Raw genomic sequence first — 13,263 nt, 5'->3', positions numbered from 1 at the left:
TTTATTAGCGCATGTGTGCCAGACGAAATGATCGAATTCCCGGAGGGAGCTGTGCACAGACTTCACACACCTCAATTCTTCTGTCCCGGTCCCCGCCCTTCCCTCCATGTCTCGATCCCCTGTCCCCTTTCTCAACACCCACACAGCTCCTCACACCCCCACTCAGCTAGTTTGTGGTTTTTGTGAGGCCAGAGCACAGCCCGAGAAGGAGCGGGGCCCCAGGTTCTGGCCTTGGGTCAAATCTGGATTTAACTGCCGTGAAAAGCTTCCTCCGGGGGCTGGTTTTCAGGTTTGCTCTGTCACTTGGAGCGAAGTGAGTCTCAGCATGCACAGTGGTTAGGGTCTAAAGATTGAAGGAAAAATATCCAGGCTGGCCCATGTGTCCCCGCTCGGTGAGGAAGCAAACTCCGCCCAGCTCCTGACCTCTTGGGTTTCCCATCTGTGGGGTGGCATCGTCTTGGTGTGTGGGAGGAGGGACGACTTGGAGCCCATTGGCCGACTTTGCCTAACACTTGCTTAACACATGCTGGTGAAAACGGTTACCTACCGTCACAGACATTGTTATAATTGGTGCTGAGAATTGCTCTTCTTGATGTTTAAACCTCCTTTATATTTCTGTGTGTGCCCAGCTCTTCCCTGAAGTCGTCCCTCTGTCCACTGTGGCTTTACCCTCTAGGCTCAGGACCTGTTCGAACCTGGTTGCATGTGACGCCATCCCATTCTGCTGCTACAGTACATGGGCCCAGGAGCACAGGAGGCTCTGCTCCCTGGGGCAGGAGAGCAGATGAACCTTGGGGCATTTGGGGTGTCAGGAAGTGGGGAGGTTTGGGAACTCCATGGTGAATGGCCTGAAGGCCCCCTGGGGTTTGGAGTGACACCCCTGCCGTCATTTGCACAAAGAGCCCTTTGCTTGCTGCTGGGCCTTAACAGAAACTAAATGTTTTCCACCAGCCACCGTTTGAGCTGCGCTGTCCATTGAGAGCTGGGTGACACATAACCCTTCCCACCGAGTGCTGCTGGGTGGGCAGAGCAGCACCCTGTAATCAGGTGGGAGTGGCACTGTGACTGGTAGGTCTGACTGTCACCTCATCTGGGTGGAGAGATGTCCAGGAAATTAGGAAAGCGCACTTCCAGGTGTGTCCATGGGCATTTCTGGAGATGAATGGCGTGCAGGATAGCAGGCTGAGGGGAGGACCCAGCCTGACTGTAGGTGGTCCCTGGCCCTCCCTCAGGCTTTTTGCCTGTGCTCTGCCTCCTTGGTTTCAGGAGTTGCACAGCTTTTCTGCCATGTTCTCCCACCTCAATGTTTCTACCTTGGTCGGTTGACCATGAACTGGTACCTCTGTAACCGTGAGCCTAAATAAACCTCTCCTTTACAGTTGTGCCCGGGGTTTTCCCCAGCAATGGCAAAGCTGTTAATATGCATGCATTTTTGTGTGCCTTGACTGGGGCACAAACCCAGGATCTTGTGCTTACACAGCAAGCACTCTGCCACTCATAAGGCCCCCCGCCCTGTTAAACTGTGAGACTTATAGACTGAGGGTCTCATGGAGTGGCCCAGGCTGGGCTCCAACTGTCAATCCTCATGCTCCGACTGTTGAGTAGCTGGAATGAGAGGTGTGCACACCTGGCGTAATCATACTTTCAACAGCCGTAAAGCAGTTTTCCTGTTAAGGGAACTGTGCCACTACTTCGTGTTACTTTTTGTTCAGTGGAGGAGCGAACATCAGAAAGCACACATGCAGCTCAGCTATGGCGTCTTGTTAGGATGAGGAAAGTCAGATTTGGAGGGCCAGGTCTGAAAAGGATACACAAGGGATCGTTTTCCCCTAGGTCTGAGTGAATCCCTATGGTAGTGTGCTTAGGGAAAATGCCCAATCCCCAGGCTTTAAAATAATGTATATCATGTAATCTATACTCTTCCCCTTTAAATAAAACTTACCAGAGAGCCAAGGTTGTCTTACCGTCACTTCACCTTTGGATGATCTTGTGCACAGCTGTTTTAATTAGTGTTTCTGTCATATGGCCCAGAGCAAAATGGTGGCACCCAGGTCTTCAGTCCACTGGTTTCCAGAGGCCTAAGGAGAGCCACAGAAGACTTGCACTGGACCGTTCCGGCTGCGAGGCATCCACACCGGCAAGTTCCAGCTTGCATGTGAAGTACCACACCAGTGACAAGTACTGGGACAGAATTTTGATGTCAAAACGCATCAAGCACCCATGAGTTTCCAAGTGGTCCAGTCCCGCCGCATGACTGTGTTAGGTGCTTCCTAGATCCACAGTTGTTAAGCCATCTGAGGGCTGCGGTATCTCTGAGAATACGATATGGTGTGGCACAGGCCCTAGCACCCTCGAAACATTGACCCTCACACAACAGCACCAGATCTAAGGAGTCCTGTGGATGCACAAAACCCGTCCACGTGTGCTATGGGTGTGTGGGAGCTGGGTCAGAAGACTGGCAGGGACTCCAGTTCTGCTTCTGCTCTGGTGTGAGTGGTAGGACGAGTCTGTAAACTGCTTCCAGCTGGGAGTGCTGTGTGAGTGGCACAGAGCCACACAGAACCCAGGCCGACCCGGGGCCGGGCAGGGGAGGGCAAGGGGCTGATGAGAAAGAAGGGTTAAAATCCAAGGGACATCAGGGCGGCAAGTGAGAGGACGTAGCCCCTGGTGCCCCGTAAGAACTGACATCTAGAAGGTATGTCATGTATTTTCTTTTTCTGTCTTTTTGAGACAGGGTCTTGCTATGTAGTTCAGGCTGACCTTGAGCTCACTTTGTAGCCCAGAGTGGTCTCGAGCTTGCAACAATCCTCCTGCCTCAGCCTCCCAAGTGCTTGTGTCATGTATTTTCATAGCAACCTCCTGACCGTCAGCAAGAGCAGAGGACGAGCCCTACCAACAAACCATTCATGTTGTGACTCAGAAGTACGCGTTTATTCAGCGTGTATGCATTTAAAAGTTTATAATTTTGTTCACATCCAAGTGCTATGTGAATAACAAAGCTGTGTACACTTTGTGCCAACGCTGACAGACTAAAATTTCCCTTGTAACTTTATTCTTTACAATAGATAAATAAATAAAGCAGTCAACATTTAAAAGCATTATATGCAAACAGGCCTTGCTGTCACCATTGTCAGCTATTCTTGTTCCTTCATCTTCCAGTTGCAGCGGCAAGTGAAAGCCGAACCGAGCTTCCGCTGGCCACTGCCATGGAGGGGAGGGGACACGGTGGGCCGTGAGCCTCGGCCCCAGGCGGCTGGACTTGCAGGCCACCAGCCCTACTGCATCCTGCACTCCGGTGCGTCCCTCAGCGAGGCGCTGGGCAGGACCCTGGGGTCCACGTTCTCCGCGTCTGCAGCCTGCTTCTCTGAGAAAGCAGAGAGAAACCGAAATGAGCCCTGTGGAAGACTGCCCGGAGGCGGGGGTCAGACAAGGGCAGAGGGAGCTCGGGAAAGCGGCCATGTGGCCAGTGCGCCTGGGCCTCTGAGGCGTATTCCTGTCCCACCCAAGACACACTGACCCCTGGCCGGCCCTCCCCCGCTCTTCCTGGGCGCCCACCCGGCACCTTCCCTCAGGCACAACTCTGCAGGATCCAGCCCCATCTGGCCACACAGCCCCTCAGTTGTAGAACTCACTTCCCTCCAACCTCACAGCAGGGCCCGCCTCATAAACGCATCACACAAGAAGCTGCGAGGCGGGGTGGGCAACGGCCGGCTGCACCTCCCCTGCACCACGTGGCTCAGCCTGCGCTCACCCCGACGCCTCCATTACCCATAGCCGGGACAAGCCAGGGCCCATCCGCACCCCCGCACCGACTCCTCGGCTGGAGTGAGGGCCAGGACTGCGCTGTGGGTCTTGCCCGAGACACAGAGTGTGGCTCGGCCAGCTCTGCTGTTGGTGGAGTAGGTGAGCATGACTCCGCCAGGACCGAGGGCCTGGGGCACGGTCACCACGCCCAGCAGGTGCCGGCGTGCACTGCCCTGAAGGGTCCCACAGAGCATCTGTTAGCAGGCAGGGCTCTGCGTCCTTGAGAAAGCGCCTGTCTCTCGGGGACGTGGAGGGCTTAAGGGGCAGAATAAAGACTTCGCTTGGGTAAAAGCAGCTGCGCCAAGCACCGTGGCTGGAGGAACGGGCTCACTGTGGAGCCAGCAGCCGGCCAGCACCAGTGGGGTGGCGCAGCCGCACTCTCCTGGCCCAAGGTGGCCATGGGCCCAGGACTCAGGAGTCACCAGTGTCACCTGTGTCTTCTTACCTGGGCTAAGGCCTAGGCTCGAGTTGTCAAAGTAGCGAACTGGACGAGGGCCCGGAAAGGACTTGGAGCGGGGGTCAAAAAACCGAGCCTTGGGCGAGTCCTTCGGCATGGGAGCTTGTGCGTTGCGCTCCCCACACTGAGCAGGGATGTCTTGCCTCTTCTTAGGGGTTCCAGGCACCTGAGCGGGTGGATCTGGCAAATTCCCACAGGTCACTTCTTGGGGAGCCTCTCTGTTGAGGGTTCTTTCCTTCCAGGCTTTGACCTCATTGGAAAGTTGCTGGTTAGTGCTGGAGTGTAAGGAAACAAAAATGGGACACTCTTAGACACTCTTAGACTGCTCAACCTCGAAGTGCAGCCCCTGTGGGAAAACCAAAACACAGCAAAATACACAGTAAATTTTACCATTTTGTCACACTGACATTGCAATCTAATGTTTTTTGTTGTTATTACTTGTTTGTTTTTGAGACAACTTGTAATTCAGGCTCGGTTAGGTTCTGAACTAGTGATCCTCCTGTCTCAGCCTCCTGGGTGCTGGGATTGAGGGTGTGAGCCATCTTGCCTCGCCAGCCTAATGCTTTCTGTGTCTAAACTTTGTGATTATGGAATGTTGAAAAAAAAATTTAAAATACAGCAGTAGGTTTTCACATGAATCAGGATCAGCCGGCGTGGCTTATCTATTTCTACTGTGCTGTAAGAACTTGCTCAGCAGTCTTCTGACTTGCGGGTGAACCTTTATGAAATGACACGCCTGGGCTAGGGACACAGCTCAGCGGCACAGTGCCTGCTTTCACCACCGAGCTCCTCCTACCCGTCTTCTGGATCTCTTTCGATGATTTCGATTTTGATCTTCACCCACTTCCCTGGACTGCAGTTCTCTCTCTCGTCTTTCTGAAGGTTCTGCCTTTGTTCAGAGCCCTCACTGCGAGGCACTGTGCATCTGTGAGAATACTTCTGCCCTACTTTCGTCTGCTGTCTGAGCAGCACGCCTGGCGTACAGACCCTAATCTACGCTGGGAGAAGAAGCTGCACAATGAACTCTTTTCACAAAGTCGAAGCAAGAGGTTGTGCTGCTGGCCCCTCAGAGGCCCTGCGCTTCCCTCTGCTGACGACTAACACACAGCCGGAGCTGTGACCGCATTCGTCTTTCTTGGAAAAATGCCACTCAGAGCCCACACACACCAGGGTCCGGGCCCTGCTCTCACCTCAGCAGCTTGCTCTTCTGCTGTTCCAGCCGCTCGTTCTGCTGCTTCAGACCTGCCAGCTCCTTCTCCAGCCGCAGGTACCCGCTCTTCAGGATGAGCGCCTTGGTGTTCTGCACGATGCCGCTGCCCCCGCCGCAGGTCAGGGGCTTCTGGGGAGGCTGCGTGTCCCTGGGCTCCGTGACCACTGCGGGGCAAACACCCTGGCTGGTGACTTCACTCACCTCCGAGGTCCACTGAGCGCACTGAGTGACTCTGGCAGCCGCACTCCACCCCTTCTCGGAAGCTGCCTCCCTTCTGATATCTCTGGACTCATCCTCAGCTGACTCCACCCCAGCTGTGGCTCATAAGGACCTCTGTACCCCCTGCTGCGGCAGCTGCCCCAGCTGTGCTGGCCTCTGTGTCCCAGCATACAGGGCACCTGAGGGCTCCACCTACACTTGCTGACCCAACGGCACCTGGCGGCAAGTGCTCCACACGGCAGAGATGCCCACAGCCAACACTCGCAGCCCTGAGGAGCACAACTTGGACTGTCCCCTGGGTGGCGACTAGGGGGCTGCTTTGCTTTCTGGTGGCCCACTGCACACAAATCTGGTTCCATGCACAGAATTGTGGGAAACATCACGTAAAATTATCTCCCGGCCATGTAAATGAGGGTCTAAGAAACATAATACCATAACTTTCTGTTCAGACTTAGGTCTCAGCCCCAATATATCTCATTATACCTATGCAAATATTTCAGAATCTGGAAAAATCCAAAACCCTAAGAGCTTCATGTAAGGAAACCCCAACCTGCACAGATGTGAAGGTCACCCACAAATCAAGGCTAATGTCCTGACCCCGTGTAGTGGAGAATCTTCACTTGTCTTTTTCCCTACAAGTTTTCCAGATGGAGCTGATAGCACTACTGCCCTTCGAGGACACCCAGGAAGCTCAAACTACGGACTGTGCTTGGCACCAGCTAAATGTTCACAGTGGTGAGGGATCTCCAGTGATATGGAAACAGTAAAGATCTAGTAGCAATACAGAAGTGAGACCACAGTTTTCAAAACTACGCTGAAGAGGAAGATGGGGTGGATCTGAAAATGCCCGAGTTGCGTACTTACTTGAGGTATCTTGCACTTGTTGATTTCTTCTAAGATTTTCTTTCAACCGCCGAATTACTTCGTCTTGATGTTCTATGGTGGTGCGGGCAGAAGTCATTCTAACAAGAATAATAGTAAAAAGGTGTGAAGATCAGCAAGTACTTTTACACTAAAGCAGCAGGACCCTTGGTGAGGATCGCCTCCTGTGATGCATTTCCGGGTAGGTGGGGCCCGGCCTCTCCAGGGATATAGCTCAGTAGTAGAGCTCTTGCCTAGAACAGGCGAGGTGCCAGGTTCAATCCCCAGCACTGCACACAAAACAACTCTTAACATACTATGAAAATATCTGCTCAGCATCCTATGATTAAACACGCTTTGTAATTAGGAACTCAACAGTGTTAAGTTTCACTGAAACCCTAAGTTCTCATCAAAGAAGGCTGGTTAAAAGCGTGAAGGAAAAAGAAGAAAAAAAAAAGAAGCACGAAGACTCACAGAGTGCTACCTTTCGGGCAGAATTACAAGTCAGCAGTAGACACTTATTCAGGACTAAGAAGTAGTAGGAGCCAGAAGATACCTTCAGACATATTTAGGGAATCAGGCCTTTCCCTTTGTTATGACGCGAGGCCCCGACACATGGAGCAGCCTGGGTAAAGCGATGTGCTCGTGCCCGGCATACTCTCCACGTTCAGTTTCCTGACTCCCTGTGGAAAATTCCTTCCATTATGTTACAGCACAAACGACTCTGGGCCTGCTGTAATGGAGACCAGTAAACAGAGGTAAATCAATACAAAGACGGTCTGCTCTGGGGCGCTGGCTGCCTCTAAACCAAGTATTATCTTTATACAAACATACAATAAGAAGAGAGGGTGAAGTTAAGAGGCCAACAGAGACCTTGGTCAAATCCTACATAAACACAAGTGCGCATCCCCCCTTTCTCTGAGTGCTACTGATAAGGACTGAACAAAGACATACTTCTTCTCAAATTCCTTGGCAGTCTGCTTCTTCTCCAGGTCTAGTTTCACCAGCTTTGTCTTGAGATCTTCAATTTCTTCCTTATATGGCTTAGCTCCTAAAGCAGCTTTGTCCTAATTTTTATAGAGAGGAGTAGAAAAATTAGTCTCAATTTCTCTAGTTTTAAAGAGTCATTAGCTGCTTTTGCTCTAATAGGGACGTTTCAAAAGAGCAAACTACAAATACACCCAAAACCAGAGCAGCATCACCCTGACCAAGCAGTAACTGGGTATTTAATGCAAAGTATATGTGAAGCTAGGACTTCAAGACATAACTTCTATTTCTTTAGACAAGTACTTTTTTTCCAATGAAAAAAATGGACACACTGGCAGAATAGAAAGATGATGAAATGGGTGGAGAAGGGTGAGCCGGGCACAGGAGATAGCGTCGGGCAGCAACAGGAGCATCGCCTCAGACCTGGACCCAGGCCCCAGGCCTCAGGCCCCAGAGCACCGTGGAGACAGTTGGTACTGAAGGATGAAAGCTCAGGTGGGCACAAATGGATCTGGTTTCTTCTCAGAGTAATATACAGGCTGTCTACCTGTTCGTTTTTCTTGTAAAACAATCAGCGGACTTGTGGCTAACGCAGCCTTCTCACACACAGCTGTCCCTTCCTTGCTACTGCTGGGAACAGTGCAGACACAAGACTAGCAGTCACTTCAAGACTGCAGCACAGCAGGGCAGAGTACCTGTGCTCAGCCTACTTACCCCTCTCCCTCCTCCTACCTGCTAGCACATGCCAATCTTTTTACCGTTTCTCTAGTTCTGCCTTTCCTAAAATGTCACCTATTGGGAAATGTATAGTACGTGGCCTTTTCAGATTGGCCTCTTTCACATAACAATACATTTAAGATTCTCCACACATTTGCATGACTTGATAGCTCATTTCTCTTAAGTGCTGTGTAATATTCCACTACATGGAGTACCACAGGTTATTTATCCATTCACCTATTTTAGCTTGAACAATGAAATTTGACATTGCAGGAATTTTAGGACGTTGTAGTAAAAGAGAAGAACATAGCAGTAAATTATTTGTCAAATTTAACAGCTTGAAAACATAAATTTTATTTATAAAATGACAAGTTACCTGAAGTGCTTGGATCATTTCATTTGATTTTTCAAGGAATTTATTTGATTCATTAACTTTGGCTTGAAGTTTTGCTATTATATCATGGGACATTTCAATTTCTTTCTGCATCTTTATAATCTTGTCTTCCTTATGTACAGCACTTTCTTTAGCTTCACGCAGGGAAATTTCCAGCCCCTGAATTTTCTGTTAGAGGAAGCACATATAAGTCACAGGGTGAAGTCAGAATCACAGTATGGTGCTGAGACAAAGATGACCATCTTTAATGCAGTGCTGCATTAACAGAGGACAGAAAATTAAAACCAAATATCAATCTACAGTCATGTTATTGCTTCCATATAGGAGATTTTTGGATTAAAAATGGCAAAATTTAACATAACCTGCCAGCAAATTCTTAAATGATACAGATGAAAAGAGCACAGAGCTCCGCAGAAGGCCCTGAGTCAGGGAGCAGGAAAGCTTTCCGGGGAGCCCTGCCCACACACTCCAGTGGGTACCCACACATGCTGGCACACAGAGCTTTCCGCTGTCAACATATGCAGATTGCTCACATTTTTTGTTCTCGTCAGTACAAATTTCATTTTATGCAAACATCATCAATCATTTAATCAGTCACTTACAAATGAATATTTACGCTATTCCCAGTTTTTTGCAAGTATATATTAACTTTGGATAAACTTGAATAGCTGACTTTTTCATGCTTATATTATTCACATGCACATACTTTAATTTTTCTTGTCTTGTCCCACCTAGAATTTATTTTTGTTTAAGGAGGGACAGGAAGCAGGCTTGCTCTTTCCCAGGTAACTAGGCTGCTGTTGCAAATCACACATTAAGCCCTTGATCTTTTCCCTCACTATGTGAGCAACATAGCCATCCAGAAAGCCCACTCAGCTGGGTGCACTTCTGAGCTGCGCTCTTCCGCATGCCCACATCTGCTGGGGTATTGCTTGGGTCAGTGAGGATGGAATTTCCCCGTGCTTCTGTGAATTACTGCTTTGGAAGGGAGGTTTCATCTTTGCGCTGTTTCACCTCTATCAGCTGATGGAATTATACAACGACCTGCAAATCAGAACACTGGACTCGTGATTTTCCAGTTTCCATTGGTAATTAATGATTGAACTTGTGACTGGTTTTATTATCAGTTATTTGTTTTGGTAAAAATGATAAACTAGACCAGCTGTGGCGAGCCTACAGCACATGTGTCACAGCCAGCTGTCTGTTATCACTGAAAGCTCTAAAAGGTTCGCCATCCCTGAACTCTAACTTCCTCTCGGGTTCCCTACTCAGCATTCTCTGTGCTATCACAGTAGCGCAGCATGCTGGTCATGTTTGCCAGCCCCCATGGAAGGGACGCTCCCAATGTCACTGGATTATTCAAATAATACACTGATCCTTACACACAAGGCAATCTGCGAAACAGGCTTGCTATACTTTCAGCCTCTTATGTTTTTATTGTGACTGCAATATAACCAATGTAAAATGCACTGATGAAAGTCAGATAAGCTAAATAGCTATTTTTCTTCCAGTTACTGTCTATTCCACATAGGGATTACATTTCTTTTTCTTTTTTTAGAGATTACATTTCAAGAGAAAGCCATGTGACTTAGGGAATTTATAGTGAATGCTGACAACACCTAGAGGGCAATAACCTATATAGTATGAATCTGGTATTCAAATTAAGCTATAATTTACTTGTTTTACAATCCAAAGGAAGATGTGGATATAGTCTATCTTTAAAATTAGTTTCAGGTGGTTGGCCACAGAATTATACATAAAAACCCAGCCAATCTCTCCTTCTCACACACACACACACACAGAGAAACACACATGCATGCATGTGCTCACATCACTTCATGCACACGTTTGCTCCCATGCCATGGTGAAGATAAACCCTGAAGGATGTGGTTGGACACACTGTACCTCTGTGGCCAGCTGCATAGCTCCTTGGGTGAGCTGAGGACTCCTGTTGGCCTGTGTGGCGGGGTCACCATGGGCGCCGGACACTGAGGAGGCAGCCAGCACCTCGCAGTCTCTGAGCAGCGCCTTGCTTTCTTCTCTTGCAGATTCCAGGTACTGCTCCCACTCTCTGCGCCTGGCAGCACTTCTTTCTTCAAACTCTGAGGACTCATTTATCATGGCCTAGTGAACGGCAAATACCGCAATAGTGTGAGAAAACACTACAGTCCCAGGAAAGTGCAGATGCTGACATCGACTGTGTAGTGCACCCTGGAACAGGGTTCCTGGTGGTTGCTTCCGTTCTTGCTGGTCCAGGTACTTCCTGCTGACAATGGGAATGCACAGAGTAAGGCTGGGCAGGGCTCACTGGTCTGCAGAAGTGACACAATTCAGGGTCGTGCTGACACTTGGGGAGGAGATGGAAGTGTGCAGGCTGAAGACCTTAGCTGGGCCACAGCTGGTGATGGAATTGGCTGACGCCTGAGAGCTGGTGAACTTAGCAGTCACTTCCTACTCATGCCACTCCTCATGTTTTTAGGGAAATGACTCGCCTGACATTTGGTAATTAGTGTGTAAATACTATATTTCTGTTTAGAGAAAGCATTTAATCAATACTCTCTTCTACATCAAAGAATTACTCATACCTTTTCACTTCTTGTAGAATGCACTTTCCATGCTTGTCACTAACACCTTGTGGTTGACTGATCATTTCTCTGAGGCTTTACGGTCAATCGGCTAGCACAGGGTCTTACAGGACTCCGGACTGAACCCAGGGACACTCCACCATTGAGCTACATTGCCAGCCCCTTTTGTCACTTTATTTTGAGACAGGGTCTTTCTAAGTTGCTCAGGCTGGCCTTGAAATTGCAATCCTTCTGCTTCAGGCTCCCAAGGAGTGGGACTATTGGTGTATGCTACTGCGCCTGGCTCACTCTTCCATTAATTTGTTCCTTCTGGCATCCTGGACTCTTTTTGGCTCTGGTCTGCTGACCATTTTTTTTTTTTTTTTTTTTTGTGGTACCAGGAATCGAACTTGGGATCTCATGTTTGCCAGGCAGGTGTGATTCCGCTGAGCTATATTTCCAGCCCTGGTCTGCTGACCTTAAACCACATAAAGTTATCCATTTATACTCTCATGGTGCCAGAAGAGGCCACATATCCATGCTGACCCACACAGAGAGATCTCTGCTTTCAACCTAACTGTAGCTGGGCCTTTAATATTATAAGAAAAGCACCCAAAAATACAGAGATTACCTTGTCAAATGCTGGTTTTGTGCCTTTCTTTGTTGATGTGGACTATTTTTTAAGAGTCAATTACTGTTTCACCAGGTTACTATTCTACAGATGAGATGAGCTACCCATTTAAAAGTGTTTCATCTAAAAAGCATTATCTCTTATTTCAATATGGTTTGTTCACAAATAAAATTCAAGTGTCAGAAGAGAAATCTTTAAACACATGGAATAAGCTGACCTGGAGGCTATGACTGACCCCAGCGCCCTCTGCTCTCAGTTCTACCACAGAAGCAACCTTCTGACACTGTATTTCAGCAGTCACACGTGGGAGGGAGTGTCAGAAAGAGAACAGACATACTGATTAATAAGAAGCAAAGCAAGTTACCAAACTCACCTTGAGCAATGTTGCTTCTTAGCAATCAAGTCATTTGGGACAATCACCTTGGGATCTTGGGATGAATAATAAAAATTTCAACTTGGAAATCCCTGATCTAGGATGTCAGGAACTGCACAACTGTGTGTAGGGCACAAGAGCAGCTGGATCCCACAGATCCCACAAGCGGCTCATGTCTGACACAGGAGAACAGACAGCACACAGAGAGAAAGAAGTATTTCAGCAATGTCCCTACCAAACTGCTCATCCGAAGCAAAGAGAGGATGCCAGACACAGACTGTATGCCCTCGTCAGACAGAACAGAACAGCACAATGATATAATTTACAACTTAAAATGGATCATGGGCTTTGACATAAAGTAAAAAACTGTGTAAAAGTCCTAGTACATAACAGAGGTGACCTGAGGAGGTCACCCAGGTGACCTTGGGTCTGACAACGATTTTTCAGCCACGGCCACAAAGGCAAGATCTAGGAAAGACATAACCAACAAGCTGGCTTTCTTCACACTAAAATGTGCATCGTGAAAGGTAGTGCTGAGAGACCGGAAAGATGAACTGCGGACTGAGGAGCATGCATTTCTGCAAAAGACACACCTCAAAACGGACTGTTATCCAAAATATAAACACTAAGGTTCCCTTATCTTTATAGTTTAGGTTTATATACAGTACTTAATTTTTTAAAGCATAACATGCTACAGGAGGAAGGTTTCACAAAGTCAATTTTTCATAAGCATATATAAATAAGGCATACTTAAAATCAAGCCATTCTAGAAACAAGATAGAAAAATTAAAGCAAAGGACAGCAAGGATGAGGTCGCATAAAACATCAATACTTACAGTTATTTTGTTATTATAGAAGCTATTCACTTGGCAAATGCTCTCGTATTCTTCCTGGAGGCCATTTTTGAGTTTTTCTGTGTCAAAGTGAGTACTCAGCCACTCCTCCAAAAACCGAATCATTTCTTTCCTATTATTCAGTATTTGCTGAAGTTCAATTTTTATGCTGGGGAAGTCGTTTTTTGAGAAGTCTTTGAGAATTTCCTGTGT

The 13,263-nt window shown here is 48.2% G+C and overlaps 1 protein-coding gene across 4 annotated transcripts in view; it reads right to left on the bottom strand.

Moving 5' to 3' along the window:
• Nucleotides 1-2,909: 2,909 nt before the first annotated feature.
• Nucleotides 2,910-13,263, bottom strand: part of Cenpe (centromere protein E, 312kDa) — a 46,157-nt gene continuing 35,803 nt past the window's right edge. For all 4 annotated transcript variants that reach the window (XM_013505426.1, XM_013505429.1, XM_013505427.1 and 1 more), the window contains 8 exons: nucleotides 13,054-13,257; nucleotides 10,555-10,773; nucleotides 8,632-8,817; nucleotides 7,506-7,618; nucleotides 6,555-6,652; nucleotides 5,452-5,635; nucleotides 4,250-4,536; nucleotides 2,910-3,364 (listed from right to left, as the gene is read on the bottom strand). In XM_013505426.1, coding sequence (XP_013360880.1) covers nucleotides 3,276-3,364; nucleotides 4,250-4,536; nucleotides 5,452-5,635; nucleotides 6,555-6,652; nucleotides 7,506-7,618; nucleotides 8,632-8,817; nucleotides 10,555-10,773; nucleotides 13,054-13,257 — 1,380 coding nt within the window. In that variant the 3' untranslated portion in view covers nucleotides 2,910-3,275. The remainder of the gene's footprint in view (nucleotides 3,365-4,249; nucleotides 4,537-5,451; nucleotides 5,636-6,554; nucleotides 6,653-7,505; nucleotides 7,619-8,631; nucleotides 8,818-10,554; nucleotides 10,774-13,053; nucleotides 13,258-13,263) is intronic.

This window comes from Chinchilla lanigera, unplaced genomic scaffold, assembly GCF_000276665.1.
Source record: "Chinchilla lanigera isolate Chin_1 unplaced genomic scaffold, ChiLan1.0 scaffold00095, whole genome shotgun sequence".
NCBI classification, from domain to species: Eukaryota; Metazoa; Chordata; class Mammalia; order Rodentia; family Chinchillidae; genus Chinchilla; species Chinchilla lanigera.
This window is presented reverse-complemented; position numbering and strand designations above follow the sequence as displayed.